This window comes from Emys orbicularis, chromosome 16, assembly GCF_028017835.1.
Source record: "Emys orbicularis isolate rEmyOrb1 chromosome 16, rEmyOrb1.hap1, whole genome shotgun sequence".
NCBI lineage: Eukaryota > Metazoa > Chordata > Testudines > Emydidae > Emys > Emys orbicularis.
This window is the reverse complement of record NC_088698.1, coordinates 8,274,292-8,291,646: the sequence shown is the minus strand read 5'-3', so window position 1 is coordinate 8,291,646 and position 17,355 is coordinate 8,274,292. Positions and strand designations below refer to the sequence as shown.

Genomic DNA, 17,355 nt, shown 5'->3' with positions numbered 1-17,355 from the left:
CGTGAGTAGCAGGGGACCCGGCTTCTTCTAGAGCCCTCGTTGCCCGAAGGAGCCCTGGTGGCTAAAGAAGAAGCAGTCCGACTGGCACTGCAGACACCGTACCAGGCGCCGGACTTGACTAAGGCTCCAATGCCTAAGTGCAAGCTGGTCATGGGGCACTGGCACTTCCTTCATTTTACGCTGGGCCAGCGCCATTTCAAATTCACAGCATGGCTATTCGGTCTCTCATCAGCCCCGAGAGCGTTCACGAAGTGCATAGCACCAGTGGCTGCTTATCTGAGGCGCCAGGGTGTTCAAATTTACCCCTACCTCGACGACTGGCTAATAAAGGGTCGGTCCTGGGATCAGGTGTGGCAGCATCTTGATCTGGTTTGTTCCACCTGCCATGACCTGGGGCTGTTAATAAATGAGAAAAAGTCAACCTTAAGTCCAGTGCAACACACAGAGTTAATTGGAGCCGTCCTCGACTCTACTCAGGCCAGAGCCTTCCTTCCCGAGGCTTGGTTCCAAGCCATGGCAGACCTCATCTCGTGCAGGCAAGCCCACCCGCTCATCACCAGTCACATGTGCCTGCGATTGTTGGGCCATATGGCAGCCTGCACTTACGTGGTCCGACACATGCGGCTCCATCTCGGACCCCTGCAGGCGGGGCTGGTGTCGGTCTACATCCCCAACAGACACAGGATGGACCGCGTGGTTAGGGTCCCAGACCATGGACTGTCGTCACTCACCTGGTTGCAGAATCCTGCATCAGCGTTGGAGGGAGTTTCCTTCGTGGCTCCATCCCCATTGTTGACCTTCATCTCATGCTTCGGACCTGGGCGATCTCAGCATGCAAGGCCGTTGATTTGAGTCACAATTGCTCCCTACTCATCAACGTTAGGGAGCTAAAACTGGTTCGCCTGGCCTGCCAAGTCTTCCTACCTCACATAAAAACCAGGGTGGTCCAGGTCTTGACCCACAATACAGCAGCTATATTCTAGATCAACCAGCAAGGTGGAAGCCAGATAGTCTGCCCTTTGCCAAGAAGTTCTCAAGCTTTGGGACTTCTGTGTACAACACGGCATCCATCTCATAGCCGTACATCTCCCCGGGGCCAGGAACGCTTTGGCAGATTGCCTCAGCAGGAACTTCTCATCTCGCCATGAGTGTTCCCTCCATCTGGAAGTGGTCAGCATCATCTTCCAGAGATGGGGGACTATCTAGGTGGATCTGTTCGTGTCCAGGCAGAACAGGAAATGCCACATTTTCTGCTTGATTTGGGGATAGACAGAGGCTCCCTGTCGGACGCTTTCCTACTCCCATGTTCAGGGGCTCTGTTGTATGCCTTTCCCCCAGTGCCATTAATTCACAGGGTCCTCATGAAAATCAAGCAGGACAAGGCAAAGGTGATCCTCATAGCACTGGCTTTGCTGCGCCAGCACTGATTCGGCACGCTTCTGGGCCTCTCAATGGCTGCTCCATTATGGCTACTGCACAGGCCAGACCTGCTGTACCAAAACCACAGCAGTCTTCTGCATCCAAACAGGGCAGTGCTGCACCTGATGGCTTGGCTGCTGCATGGTTAAATATGGAGGAGCAGGAGTGCTCAGCCGGTGTCCAACAGGTCCTATTGGTCCTATTGGGCAGCAGAAAGCCCGTCACCAGAGTGACCTACCTGGTCAAATGGAAACGATTCGCTTGTTGGACCTCGGATAAAGGCATTCGGCCCGAGTGGGCCTCGGTGCAGTTAATACTGGACTACCTTCTGCATCTCAAACTCCAAGGCCTGTCCCTTTCATCTATCAAGGTCCACTTGGCCACTATCTCGGCCTTCCATCCTCCACTCGAGGGTAGGTCGGTTTTCACCCAGGACATGACTGCCCGGTTCCTCAGGGGTCTCGAGCGGGTGGATGAAATGTCCAAAATGGATCGACATGAGCAACACATCTTGAAGAACAAAGTTACAAAAGGTAGGTAACCACTTTTTCTTCACACACAACTCCATTTAGGGCAGAAGTTGTATACCCCTTACATTCCACAGGCAGCAACTAGTACTTTTTGCTTGTTCAGTCAGCATGCATTCACACTCACCATCATTTGGTGATAACACAATGTAGTGAAGTATCAGGCTTGTAGCCTTCTTAGAGTTACTAGGGGAGTAGCTGGAAGACTATTTCACATGCATGGTGGTTTCTGGCATCCTGAAGAATGTCGGAGAGACACAAAAAATACAGAAAAAGTAAGATAACATAAAAAATAAATTGACGGTGTGGCCCAGATTTTCAAGGGTTCATTATCCACAACTGGGACCAGATATTTTAAAAAGCTCAGTGTGCTGAGCTCTTCTGAAAATCTGGCCCTGACAGAGGATGCTGAGCACTTTGGTAAGTTTAGTCCTATGTGTGTTCTGTTATACTTGTTTAGTTTCTTACAGGGGAATGTCTCATATACATAACTACAAGAATTGTATGAAAAATATTCTTTGTGGAGTCTTTGTAGTTTAGAGAGAGTATAACTGGGACTGTTAGTCAGCATTAAGAAAACTGGATGTTGATAAAGTGCTACTGAAGATTTGTTATGTAAAATACAGACAAGAAAGTTTCTTGCAATCTTATTTCTTGTTCATTACAGACTAGCCCTAAATATGTGGTCTGCAGTTAGAGTACTCTATGAAGACCTTTGCTTTTATCAATATGTGGAGATGTAGCTTGTAAATTATTACAAAAATAAATAAATGAAAGTCTTATATCTGTTCCTGAAAGCTGACTTTTTCAGCATGTTAATTTCTTCCCCTTCCCATTGTATTTTATTTGTAGATCTGTCTTACGCTTTGTAGCAGGATTGATTTCTGCAGCTTGGTATTTAACGAATTATATGAAACTGTACTGAAGACAAGAATGTCAGTATATGGGATATGCATTCCTAAAAAGAACACATCACTCTGTGCACTGACACTGTGTTCTTGAAATAAAACTCATGTTTGTTACCAAAGTAAATATTTTATACAAAATCTGCCAGAAGCTTACCAAGAGTGTGTAGAGTCCCCAAACCTTGATCTTTATTGTTTTTGGTCTTCAAAAGCTGTGCTTAAAACAGTGAGTCTGTTGCCAGAGGGAACATTCACTTTATGTAACTGTTTTTTCTCTTGCAAAGTATTGCAATACAGCCCCCTGGAGTAGGACTTAGGAACAGTAAAAGGGGAGAAGCCTGATACTTTACACAGATGGATAAACGTTACTTTCCCTGGACACATTTGCTCAGCAGAGGAAGAGTTCTGCCTTTAGGAATTCATTAGCTCCAGTCAAGACTGGCTACAGAGAACCAAATCATGACTAAGCAAGATTTTCCATTTTTCTCTTGCCTACATATCTCAGGCAGATTTACTTGGATCTAGTGCTAAAAATGATCCTGATTTCACTAATCTAGCTTGTAACTGTCTACTAGGGTACAATTTATGAATAATGGGCTAGTTATCTTAGAATGTTACGTTTCCAGAAACATGAAATGGAATCCTTCCTATATTTTCACTCTCCCTGTAATTCATGTTCCAAATGCTATTTCTTTGAGTTATCTGAAGTTATGCTTATTTAGTCTGTTGATGTTAATGCTTAGTTTATTTTGGTGTCATCTGGTTCACTGATGACAAAAGGTGCAATGTACTATATTTACTCCACTGTGGAAACATATATGCATCTTTATCTTCCTAAATTCCCATTTTGTCTATTTCTTACGCTGACAATGTTTATAGAAGGTTGTGAATGTTGTGTAAGAATGAATATGACTTGTTCATGCCTGACTGCTTTGCAAGAGGCTTGAAAGAGTCAATATGTGGTCCCAGATGGCTATTTTTCTTTCACTTCAGTGGAAGGCAAGAAGGACTTTCACAGTCAAAACTGTAGGAAGCTTGTAGAATCAGAAGGATTCCTGTGCACTATCCTACAGACCGGAGTTCAAAATGATTTCTTCACAAATAGCTTTTCTATCTGCTTTAGAAAATCTGGCCTGCTGAACTCTTTGCAGAGACTATTTCCACTTGATCTTAGACCAGACTTTTCATCATTTTGCAATTAAAGCCTTATGAATATAAAAGGGCATCATCCTTTGTCCAGAGACTAATATTATTTTTGATTAAATGTTTTGGGTTCTGTTTATGATTTTATTTGTTATATGAGCAGAGGGTTTTGTTTTGTTTTGGGGTTTTCTCCTCCCCCCCCCCCCCCACCAGAGCAGAGTAGCTGAATAGAAAGACCATGAATCTATGACCCATTTCCTTTCCCCCTTACAGCTTGCTGTAAAAATTTAGTGGCTAGTTTAAATCTACTGTGCAAGTGGTAGAGCAGTAAACTTAAAATGTCTTTTCTGTTGCCATAAAGAAATCAAGTAAAACTTGCTAGTTCCCATTGCTCAATGATACAAAGTGCTACTAAACAGAGGGTGTGCAATGCTGAGGAGATTGAATAAAAGTTTAGCCACCTTCCATTTTGATGCTTTTTAAAATAACCTGCCCCCAGATTTTCTAGAGTGAACTTTTCTCTTTTTTATAGTATCAGTTGTAGAACCTTTAAACAGAAGCCTAACTTTTATTTAAGGACAAACACTTGTTTTACAAAAAATGCAGAATGACTTAGAGATTTAAGAAGATTAAACAACATCCTGTTCCAGACTATCAGTTCAACTATTCAAAAAGAGTTTACTGCAATGTTGCAGTTAGTTGACTTAAACTGTGAAGTGAAATTGTTACAGTTGTCAGTGTTATTTCTTTAGCTGAAGGTAGTTATGTTGTGGCTGGCTTAGTGCCAAAGCCAACAACTATTAAAGAATGCCTTGCCACTGTAGTCCTGCAATAATTTATCTGAACAATACAAATTGTATGGGTTTTTTTGTTGTTGTTTGGCTGGTTTTTGTTTATTTAAGAAGTGTGGTGTTACAATTAGCAACATTTAAGCAAACGATTAGATGTAATGTAATGCAAAGCAATTCTATGTGGTGGATTAAGTGGGAACATTTTATTTTCATTATTATTTACTGAACATTATTCTTGATGGTGTATGGCAGTGTCATGGAAGGCCTGAACCACCAGTTTGAGATTGTTGCCTTCTGAGCAATTCTCTGTGCCTTAAAAAAACAAAAAACAAAACAAAAAAAACCAATATTCCCATAGCATAAGTAATGGTTCTTCCTCCCTATTCCTGTTCTCAGTTGAAGTTCATTTCTGGTCCTAAGAGCTCTCTTTCCTTTTCATCCTGAAGACAGTATTTTGACTTCTTGAAGCCTTCTGCCTGCAGACAACTGTTTGTAGTGAGCTTTCCTTAATTGAAATGGGTAGGAAAATGAATCTCTGAGGTTGATGAAAATGAATCTCTGAGGTTGATGAAAATGAATCTCTGAGGTTCCATCATCAGCCAGAAGTTGGTAATTGTGCTGTGTACAGTCATCTTCAGTGGTTCTGAGCTCAGTTTACTTAAGTGAAACAACAGAACTGGGTTTTCAACCCAATCTGGCCCCCATCTGCTACAAAATCTGTCCTCTCTTCCCCCACATTCATTGATATGCTAGTGAACCAGTTTTTTATTTCTTTTTATCCAGTGAACATTTGTCTTGCGCCTTCACATTCTTCCTTCATGGGGAAAGCAACGTGTGCACAAGCGTGGAGATTGCCCAACACCAGCCAATCTACCTGATCAATGAGGAGCATATCCACATGGCCCAGTCCTCTCCTGCACCATTCCAAGGTAAGTGCATTTCTGACTGTGGCAGCTCTGGAAGTATAAAGACTTGCAGAACATGTGGTTTATGTGCCTATTTTAATTCCTATATATCAAAAACCCCTAACTTGGCCCCAGTAATGGGTCAGGAAATAGATCCAGAAATGATTAAGAAACAAAACTCAGTAATTTTTAAAATAGAATTAAAGTTCCCCTCAGGAAACTGGGGGCTTGGGGTAAAACCCTGTTAAGATTTTTAGTATGATAGCTAGCTGTAAATAAATGTTAGGTCATGTTTTCCAGGTTTTTCTAGTCATTAACCTCATTAGATGCAAATATTTTCTGAAATAAGTACAACAAAACAAATTGTAATTGTTGTTGTAAGATCTGTATGAACATTTTATATATTAGCACAGTGTCACAAGGTCCAATAGGCTCTGGTCTATGGGTAGTGTTCTTAAATACTACTGCAGTACAAATAATTGATCATGATAACATAGATTATTTGCTTGAACTGGAGTTGTTTTGTCTGAGTGACAGTCCCACATTTTATTTTTCCTTCAGTGTGCTGTTTGTGGTGCAACGCATTTGTCAAAATGCAGATTTTTCAGAAAGAAAGGTGAAAATACAGAGCATAACCAAAGAGAAGAATAAGCATTTAAAATATATAAAAAGAGATATAAATGATATAGTCGTAAAGGTTTTTACAGCTTTTTAGGTTACAGTGTAGTGTTGTAAGCCATAAAAATGCCCTGTGCAATTTGGAAAATAAAACATTGCACTTACATTAAAAAAAAATTTTAAGTATTACATACTGTATTACAGGATATCTTCATAAGTATGTCTTCTGTTATTCCATTGATGTATAGTTGTTTTTATCCCTCTTAATATTTATTTCATTATTTTACAAAGTTAAGTTGTGTGCACTATATTTTAAAAATAAACAAAATGCAAAGAGCTGCTATCTAAAATCACAATGGAAACAAGACTGAGAATGAATCTAGGGGAAGTGGAATGTGGTTGCTCTGCAGTTGAAATCCACATATTGTAGAGACTAGAGAGTGGTATGTTTTATTTTTCAGTTCTGTTGAGTCCTTATGGTTTAAATGGTACATTGACGGGCCAAGCATACAAGATGTCAGATCCAGCAACCCGTAAATTGATTGAGGAATGGCAGTATTTCTACCCCATGGTGCTGAAGAAGAAGGAGGGGCTGAAAGAGGAAGAGGAATTAGGATATGATGACGATTTCCCTGTGGCAGTTGAAGTCATTGTTGGTGAGATTTTGTATTTTGCCTAAAGAACATTTCGCCCCACCTCATAATTAAAAAAAAAAAAAAATCTAATTAATCAGAAACAACCTTTATAATTTCCCTATCTGGTTTTGTGGCTCTCTTGACACTGGAGCATTCTGACTAGTTATCTTGCCTCAAGGTTCTTACTCCCTGTATCCCTGATGCTGCTATCACAATATCAAGCTTCTTATTTCAGCTCCCTATTTGTCGTAAAGGGATGGATGAATACTTAGGAATGAATATGCAGGCTGTAAACTTCTTTAGATCTTTTATATTTTGACTAGTAAGGTTTGTCTAGTGCATGTTGAAACCAAGACAAGGCCAGCCTGGGTAGCTGAATAATAAATGGAGAATTTAAAGACTTATTTTCTTCTTCCTGTTCCCATTCTTTATAGGTGGCGTACGAATGGTGTATCCTTCAGCTTTTGTTCTCATCTCTCAGAATGACATCCCCCTGTCTCAGAGTGCTGCCAGTGCTGGAGGCCACATCAATGTGGGTCAGCAGGGACTTGGCAGCATGAAAGATTCCAGTAATTGTGGGATGCCTCTCACTCCACCCACTTCCCCAGAGCAGGCCATCATAGGTAAGCAATAAACCTAGCAAAGAGACCTGACTCATCCTATTGAAAACTCATTTTAAATATTCCTTATCTGATTCAGTGAATGGCAGTGTTCCATAATCTCTTGTCAGTTTACTCTTTGAACCAACGGAGGTGTTACTGAGGTGTACTCCAGCATAGTGTGCTTTCATTTTTGCATAGATTATGATTTCAGGAGCATAAATGTGTGAACAGCAGCAGAAAAAAGAGAGAGAATACGCTAATGAGTAGAACACAGGGATTTTCACATGAGTTCACGGAACAGAAGAGTTACCAGTTTTGTGAGAGTTAATTTCTGCCCAGTTTATTGGAAATCTATTGCATTTATGAGACAGCATGGACACGTGAGACTGTAGAAAGGATTAGGTCTTGTCAGAGTCCTTAATTGCATACTTGCTTAAGGGGGATGTAGGGATTAATTAGTTAATCATTGTAAAGTATTACAAACATGAAAAATACCATATAATTTATTAAGCATTACTATTGGAACAATGCCAGTATCTGAATGATGGTCAATATATTGACCAACATAGTGGGGATTGAACCAAGGACCTCCAGAAAAAAAAGAATGAGTCTCTGCAGCTTAAGGTAAAAAGTCAGGCTCTGTAGGTGGAGGATGTAATGAACTCTCATGAGATGTGGCTGGGACAAAGAAGGGGACACGTAAAACTCGCTGACCAGTGGAGTTGCTAAGTAATTTACAGCAGTTGAGGTTCTAGTCTTCTATTCTGTTATTATGCCACATATTTTCTGTACTTCTGTTTTCCAGTACACTCTTACTGCAGACAGTTGCATGTAAACTATATCTTTATTTCCAAGAAGTTCATCTACCTCTTTTTGATCCTCACGCAGGTCATGATACTGCGTGACTGTACACTTAGTTGCCACAAAGGTTACTATGAAGTCACAAAAAGTTTTTGTGTAGCTCAGTTCTGGATTATGCTCTTTGCATCATTTGACTTCAGAGATTTGCCAGTTATTAAAATTTATTTATTAATACATTCCCTGATTTCAGAAGCACCGGCGTGTTTTTTAATTTAAAACTCAGTGTAGAAATTGTGGTTTGGATTCATAGAAGATGCTCTAAATTGAGTCATGCATGCAGGATCGTTATAGTATGCTCAGCAATGAAATTTTGGACAACTTTCATCTGTTAGCAGCTTGTCTTGGAACAGTTTATGTTTATTATCTCAGTGGATTCTTAAAATCACATCTGTCTACAATGTCCCTTCCAGTTACACAGATTGAATATTGACTTTAAACATTATGCTTAAAAGAACCCAAGTCAGTTGCAAACTAAACATACTGGGGCTTAGTGACAAGGCCATTGGACAATCATGCAGAAACAATATAAGTTACAATGCAAATTAGTAATTTGAATAACATAGAATCATAGAAATATAGGGCTGGAAGGGACCTTGAGTAGTCATCAAGTCCAGGCCCCTGTGCTGAGGCAGGACCAAAAACACATAGACCATGTCAAACTCGTCTTAAAAACCTACAATGATGGGGTTTCCATAACTTCCCTCGGAAGCCTATTCCAGAACTTAACTGCCCTTATAGTTAAGTTTTTCCTAATATCTAACATAAATCTCCCTTGCTGCAGATTCAGTCCATTACGTATTGTCCAACCTTCAGTGGCCATGGAGAACAATTGATCACTGTCCTCTTTATAACAGCCTTTAGCATATTTCAAGCGTGTTATCAGGTCTCCCCCCCAGTCTTCTTTTCTCAAGACTAAACATGCCCAGTTTTTTTTATCCTTTCCTTAGAGAACAGCTTTTCTAAAATTTTTATCATTTTTGTTGCTTTCCTCTGTATTCTCTCCAATTTGTCCACATCTTTCCTAGCCACCTAAAGTGTGGTGCATAGTACTCCATCTGAGGCCTCACCAGTGCCAAATAGAGTGGGACAATTACCTCTTGTCTGTTATGTTCAACACTCCTGTTAATACATCCCAGAATGATATTAGCCTTTTTTTGCAACCGCATCACGACTGATATTCAATGTGTGATCCACTATAACCCCCAGATCCTTTATAGCAGTACTACCACCTAGCCAGTTATTCCCCATTTTGTAGCTGTGCATGTAGTTTTTCCTTCCTAAGTGCACGTGTCCTTCCTAAGTGCACCTTGCACTTGTCCTTATTGAATTTTATCTTGTTGATTCCAGATCAGTTCTCTAATTTCTCAAGGTTGTTTTGCATTCTAATCTTGTCCTCCAAAGTGCTTGCAACCCCTCCAATTTGGTGTCATCCACAGATTTTATAAGCATGTTCTCTGTTCCATTAACCAAGTCTTTAATGAAAATATTGAATAGTACCAGACCCAGGACTTACCCCAGTGGGACCACTAGATACGCCCTTGCAGTTTGACAGGAAAGTAGTGATAACTACTCCTTGAATACGGTATTTCAACCAGTTGGGGAGCCACTTTATAGTAATTTCATTCAGATTGCATTTTCCTAGTTGGCTTAAGAGAATGTCATGTGGCACTGTGTCAAAAGCCTTAGTAAAATCAAGATATGTCACATCTATTGCTTCTCCCCTTTCCCCCACAACCAGTAACCCTGTCAAAGAAGGAAATTAGGTTGCTTTGGCATGATTTGTTCTTGACAAGCCCATGCTGGCTATTCCTTTTAACCCTATTATCATCTAGGTTCTTACAAACTGATTGTTTAATAATTGTTGCCATATCTTTTCAGGTATTGAAGTTACGCTGATTGGTCTGTAATTCCCTGGATCCTCTTTGTTCCCCTCTTTAAAGCTAGCTACTATGTTTGCCCTTCTCCAGTCCTCTGGGACCTCACCCATCCTCCATTAGTTCTCAAAGATAATTGCTAACAGTTCTGAGATTGTTTCAGCTAGTTCTTTAAATACCCAAGGATGAATTTCATCAACCTCCTTAGACTCGAATATATCTAATTCATCTAAATATTCTTTAACCATTTCTTTCCCTATTTTGGCTTGCATTCTTTCGCCCTGGTTGTTAATATTAATTTTATTGACTATATGGTCACCATTAACCTTCTTAGTGAAGACTGAAGCAAAATAGGCTTAGCCTTCTTGATCTCATCTCCTTCCCTGCTAAGTTGAGGACCCACGCTTTCCTTCATCTTTCTCTGGCTCCTAGTGTATTTAAAGAACTTCTTCTTGTTGCTAGGTGTAGCTCATTTTGTGCCTTAGCCTTTCTGATTTTATCCCTACATGCTTGTGCTATTCTTTTGAACTCCTCCTTAGCAAGTCTTTAATGTTTCCATTTTTTATACAATTCCTTTTGGATTTTCAGGTCATTATAGAGCTCTTGATGGAGCCATATTGGCCTCTTCTATTCTTCCTGTCTTTCCTTGGGATTGGAATAGTTTGCAGTTGTGTCTTTAATATGGTCTCCTTGAGAAACTGCCTGATCTCCTTTATCCCATAGATTTTCTTGTCATGTGACCTTACCTACCAGCTCTCTGACTTTGTTAAAGTCTGCTTTTTTGAAGTCCAGTCACATGCTGAATGTGAGCTATATGACATATACAAAAAGTGTAAACCTTTTCTATGAATTTTAATTGTGAATTCAATTTGTTCAGGGCTTAAAAGTTCACAGTACAGTATAGCTAAAGTTCTTACTCTGTATATCATAGAACCATAGAAGATTAGGGTTGGAAGAGACCTCAGGAGGTCATCTAGTCCAATCCCCTGTTCAAAGCAGGACCAACACCAACTAAATCATCCCAGCCAGGGCTTTGTCAAGCCGGGCTTTAAAAACCTCTAAGGATGGAGATTCTACCACCTCCTTAGGTAACCCATTCCAGTGCTTCACCACCCTCCTAGTGAAATCGTTTTTCCTAATATCCAACCTTGACCTCCCCCACTGCAACTTGAGACCATTGCTCCTTCTTCTGTCATCTGCCACCACTGAGAACGGCCTAGCTCCATCCTCTTTGGAATCCCCCTTCAGGTAGTTGAAGGCTGCTATCAAATCCCCCCTCACTCTTCTCTTCTGCAGACTAAATAAGCCCAGTTCCCTCAGCCTCTCCTCGTAAGTCATGTGTCTCAGCCCCCTAACCATTTTCGTTGCCCTCCACTGGACTCTCTCCAATTTGTCCACATCCTTTCTGTAGTGGGGGGCCCAGAACTGGACACAGTACTCTAGATGTGGCCTCACCAGTGCCAAATAGAAGGGAATAATCACTTCCCTCGATCTGCTGGCAATGCTCCTACTAATGCAGCCCAGTATGCCATTAACCTTCTTGGCAACAAGGGCACACTGTTGACTCATATCCAGCTTCTCGTCCACTGTAATCCCCAGGTCCTTTTCTGCAGAACTGCCGCTTAGCCAGTCAATCCCCAGCCTGTAGCAGTGCATGGATTCTTCCGTACTAAGTGCAGGACTCTGCACTTGTCCTTGTTGAACCTCATCAGATTTCTTTTGGCCCAACCCTCCAGTTTGTCTAGGTCACTCTGGACCCTATCCCTACCCTCCAGCATATCTACCTCCCCCCCCCCCCCCCCCAGCTTAGTGTCATCCGCAAACTTGCTAAAGTGCAATCCATCCCATCATCCAGATCATTATGAAGATGTTGAACAAAACTGGCCCCAGGACTGACCCCCGGGGCACTCCACTTGATACCAGCTGCCAACTAGACATCAAGCCATCGATCGCTACCCATTGAGCCTGATGATCTAGCCAGCTTTCTATCCACCTTATAGTCCATTCATCCAATCCATACTTTTTTAACTTGCCGGCAAGAATACCGTGGGAGACCATATCAAAAGCTTTGCTAAAGTCAAGCTATATCACGTCCACCGCTTTCCCCATATCCATAGAGCCAGTTATCTCATCATAGAAGGCAATCAGGTTCGTCAGGCATGACTTGCTCATGGTGAATCCATGTTGACTGTTCCTGATCACCTTCCTCTCCTTCAAGTGCTTCAAAATGGATTCCTTGAGGACCTGCTCCATGATTTTTCCAGGGACTGAGGTGAGGCTGACCGGTCTGGAGTTCCCCAGATTCTCCTTCTTCCCTTTTTTAAAGATGGGAACTATATTTGCCTTTTTCCAATCATCCGGGACCTCCCCTGAGGTAAGATAATGGCCAATGGCTCTGCACTCTCATCAGCCAACTACCTCAGCACCCTCGAATGCATTAGATCTGGACCCATGGACTTGTGCATGTCCAGCTTTTCTAAACAGTCCTTAACTTGTTCTTTCACCACTGAGGGTTGCTCACCTCCTCCTCATACTGTGCTGCCCAGTGCAGCAGTCTGGGAGCTGACCTTGTCTGTGAAGACGGAGGCAAAAAACTTTTTCAACCTTTTCCACATCATCTGTCACTAGGTTGCCTCCCCCATTGAGTAAGGGTCCCACACTTTCCCTTATCTCCTTCTTGTTACTAACATACCTGTAGAAACCCTTCTTGTTACCCTTCACATCTCTTGCTAGCTGCAACTCCAATTGTGCTTTGGCCTTCCTGCTTATGCCCCTGCATGCTCGAGCAGTATTTTTATACTCCTCCCTAGTCATCTGTCCAGGTTTCCACTTCTTGTAAGCTTCCTTTTTGTGTTTAAGCTCACTGAAGATTTCTCTGTTAAGCCAAGCTGGTCGCCTGCTATATTTGTTATTCTTTCTGCACATCAGGATGGTTTGTTCCTGCGCCCTCAATAAAGCTTCTTTAAAATACAGTCAGCTTTCCTGGACTCCTTTCCAGCTCATATTAGCCTCACAGGGGATCCTGCTCATCAGTTCCCTGAGGGAGTCAAAGTCTGCTTTTCTGAAGTCCAGGTTCCGTATTCTGCTGCTCTCCTTTCTTCCTTTTGTCAAGATCCTGAACGCGACCATCTCATATGAGTACTGTATATCTGTATACTATATATGTGTATGTTTATAGGTGTGTTTATGTGCTCTTCTGAACCTATATGCATATACACACACATCTCTAAGTAGTTTAAATAGTTTGGGGTTGGAGGGGTATATGATATTACCTCGTATCTCAATTAACCTGTAATATCCTGTTTATATATATCTTACCATATATATGAGTCAATTTTCTGACTCTTCATTTGAATCTCTGTGTGGCAAACAACAGCTACGTTTTTCTATCCAAATTTTGCTGTGCACAGATTCAAAAGTAGAAACAGATAATAGACTCTGATATACAGTAAGAGATAAGTATAGTCTTTTGAGTTGGGTGTTTTTGTAGGTGACATGCCATCTAAAAATAGAGCTAAAGTTTGGTTTAATTTTTAAAAAGTTAAGTATTCTAAAATACTAAGATACAATGCAAATGAACTAGGAGATGAAGGAGATGATGATGATTGGCTGATTTAGCCGAGATGTCACAAGTAATCTCACTAGCTAAAAATGAGCTGTTCATAGGGAACAGCCAAAAGGAATGGAAGTAAGAATGAGGGAGTAGTAGAGTGATACTTTGGGCTTTTCATAAGGCAAGAGAGAGAGGAAGGAGGGAAGGAAGGAAGAAAGAAAGAAAGAAAGAAAGAAAGAAAGAAAGAAAGAGCAGCTCTAATGATGTCAGTGTGTGTGTCTGTGCATATATATATATATAATATTCTCCTATCTTGGCACACATCATATAGTGAAAAATATGCAACAGGCCTCTAAAAATGCACTGCAAAATGTTGGAGCATATCAAGTCACACACTCAAGTGTAGAGTTTGTGTGCTGATAACCTGGCCTCTAGTGCCTCATAATAGTTGTAACTGTGTTGTTTTTGGATGTTGGTTTTATCACAGAGTACACCAGTACCAGAGTGTGATTTATGAAAATGTATTCTGACACCAGCGGCAGAATGAATTTGCTAAACTGGAAGGGTTAATCCAGTTTAATTCAGTCAAGATACTTTTCATCACAGATCTGTCAAGTTCAAAACCAACATTATGATGTATTCCAAAACAAGCAAAATACATTATTACAGCCACAGACTTTAGTGCAGGAGTGGTGAAACTACTGCACACGGACGTTTTAATCTGGCCCCCAAGCTTCCACTGGGGAGCGGGATCTGGGGCTTGTCCTGCTCTGGCGCTCCAGCCAGGAAGCAGGATCGGGGGCTGCTCTGCGCAGCTCCCGAAGCAGTGGCATGTCTCCCCTCTGGCTCCTATGCATAGGGGCAGCCAGGGGGCTGTGCTCCGCATGCTGCCCCTGCCCCAAGTGCCACCCCTGCAGCTCCCATTGGCCTGGAACTGCGGCCAATGGAAGCTGCAGGGGCAGCATCTGCGGACGGGCAGCGCACAGCAGAGCCACTTGGCTGCGCCTCCGGATAGGAGCTGGAGCGGGAACATGCTGCTGATTCCGGGAGCTGCTTGAGGTAAGTGCCGCCCAGAGCCTGCATCCCTGAGCCAACCCCCCATGCCACAACCCCCTGCCCCAGCCTTGATCCCCCTCCCGCCCTCCGAACCCCTCGGTCCCAGCCCGGAGCACCTTCCCGCACCCTGAACTCCTCATTTCTGGCCTCCAGAGCCCACACTCCGAGCCAGAGCCCTCACCCCCTCCTGCACCCCAACCCCAATATCGTGAGCATTCATGGCTCGCCATACAATTTCTATACCCAGATATGCCCCTTGGGCCAAAAAGTTTGCCCACCCCTGTTTTAGAGAGTCAGGGGATGCTTTGATTTTAATGATTGCTGCTTTTCCAATCACTTCCTTTAAGAAAGGAGAAACAAGAAACAATATCTGAACTTACTAGAGAAACATCTGCAATCACCAGGATTCGTACAGGAAACTGAGTTAAAAAACCTGTACACAGAGTAGCAACTGTAGCTTGCAAACCAAATCATAGAGAGAAACCAGTAGATTTCTTTCTTCTGATATAGTGAAGTAATGACTATTTTCAGTGTTTTATTCCTAAGGCTTTTTAAATTGTGTCAGACATAAGGACAAACAGTTCTGTACAGAGATTTGACCTTGTTAAAAGCTTCCTATCATTACCTTCTTTGCTGGTCTGAGCATAGAGTGTAGTGTTATGCATCCAACAGGCTAAATGAACTTACAGCTCCCTCTGCTGTTCCAGTCTGTGTTTTAAAGCTGACTATATTAGAGTCTCAGACTATCCAAACAGCTCTCTCAATGAACAACAGAAACATTTGCTCATACTGTGAGTAACAAGGTTTTACTCCACTGGTGAAAAGAAATGAAGTGCAAAATAAAGATCATAATCCTTAGGTGGTGGTGATTAAGGTTGTAATACCACTTTCACTCTTTCACCACCAGCCAGGCAGTATTGTCAGAAAGGGTCTTGAATATCACCTAATAGCCTATTATTAGTGTATGTTCAGTTGTCGTGGTGAATACTAAAGAAGTTCAATTAAAGGTTAAGATTTTCTACCAAAATCTACGCTAACGTTGCAAATCAAGCACAGAAAGAAAATGAGAGTGAAAATTCCATCCCCAAATGTGAGCAAGTATTATCACTCAATAATCCATTCATGCCTTCTTCGCCTCTTGTGTTAAAACTTGCTTCTTCTCTTTGTATCAATGCATGTTTAGTACACCTGGTGCAAGTAAACAATCTGGTGTGATTTAATACTATAGATGCCTTTTCTTATAGAACCATGTATCTTGTGATGAGTTGTTGTTTTAACAAGACCACGAAAGATTCTGTAAGTTAAACTTAATAGCCAGTAACAGTGAAAAACTGCATCACACAATTCCACTCCCTAGTGCCGTTTCTGCTGTGCTGACACAAATTTTGCTTGTGGCTATCGTTTACTGATCTTTTCATAGCTGGTGACACTCTTAAACTGTTCTAAGCTTTTATTAGTGAACACAAGCATTTGTAAACTCATCAACCTATAAGTTGAAAAGCCCTTCCAGGAAAAACCAATGTTATAGCTGCTGTGACTCTTGTCTACAATACTGTTTGATTTTTTTTTTATTTATATTTTTTTTATTTTTTGCAGGTGAAAGTGGAGGTACTCAGAGCTCTGTCAGCCATTCAGCTTCACAGGAGGGGGCAGTCACTCTGCACAGTCCAAAGAAATCAGGGAAGATTCCTCCAAAATTCCACAATCATATGGTCCACAGAGTCTGGAAGGAATGCATTCTCAACAGGTCACAATCCAAGTAAGGGAATAATTCTGCTCATGTTCTTTGTTGATAACAGTACAGCTGTCACACTTAAAAACTTGCTAGTTTTGCCTTAGATGCTACCTCATTATTTCCTATACCTCCCTATTCAAAGTGAATATGCAAGGTAATGTTATCTAAGACAATTTCCAATTATTTTAGCTTGAGAACAAGTAATAGTGACAATAATGCTGTATATTCACTCGTTTAGCTCATTTCACCTCTGGCTGTCTGAGCTTTACACATGTAGCCAAATTCTGCTAGTGGTTACTCATGTGCTAACTCATTGATGACAAAAATATTAGTTCACATTAGAAATACAAAATTACTAGGTCTGGAGGGTAGATGACCTAAGGACAAATAGCCTGCTAAAGTTTATATTTTTAACATTATATTCATTTATAGATGTAAACATTTGGAAGGATATATTTGTATTTGGCAGGATGTAACTCAAACTGCAACGTGCATGGTGGAGCATTGCTATTAGTGAACTAGCTTTTCATTTCTGGAGGTTTAAAATATCTCACAATGGGATGACGTATAGATGTTCCAACAAGATTTACCTCTGTTATTTCCATGTAATTTCCGCATTGGCCAATTCAACAACATTTCCAAATGCAATTTTAATTGTTACATGTATTGCCTGCCCTGTGACTTTTTTGCTCATACTCCAGATATAGGCTACATGATACCCCTTCGTGGAT

At 41.4% G+C, this 17,355-nt stretch overlaps 1 protein-coding gene across 1 annotated transcript in view; it reads left to right on the top strand.

The window, feature by feature from the left end:
• The window catches only part of MED13L (mediator complex subunit 13L), a 365,499-nt gene that overhangs the window by 267,376 nt on the left and 80,768 nt on the right, over positions 1 to 17,355 (top strand). Inside the window, exons 4-7 of the mRNA XM_065417598.1 lie at positions 5,569 to 5,714; positions 6,770 to 6,964; positions 7,378 to 7,566; positions 16,486 to 16,648. Of these exons, the coding sequence (XP_065273670.1) occupies positions 5,569 to 5,714; positions 6,770 to 6,964; positions 7,378 to 7,566; positions 16,486 to 16,648 (693 nt within the window). The remainder of the gene's footprint in view (positions 1 to 5,568; positions 5,715 to 6,769; positions 6,965 to 7,377; positions 7,567 to 16,485; positions 16,649 to 17,355) is intronic.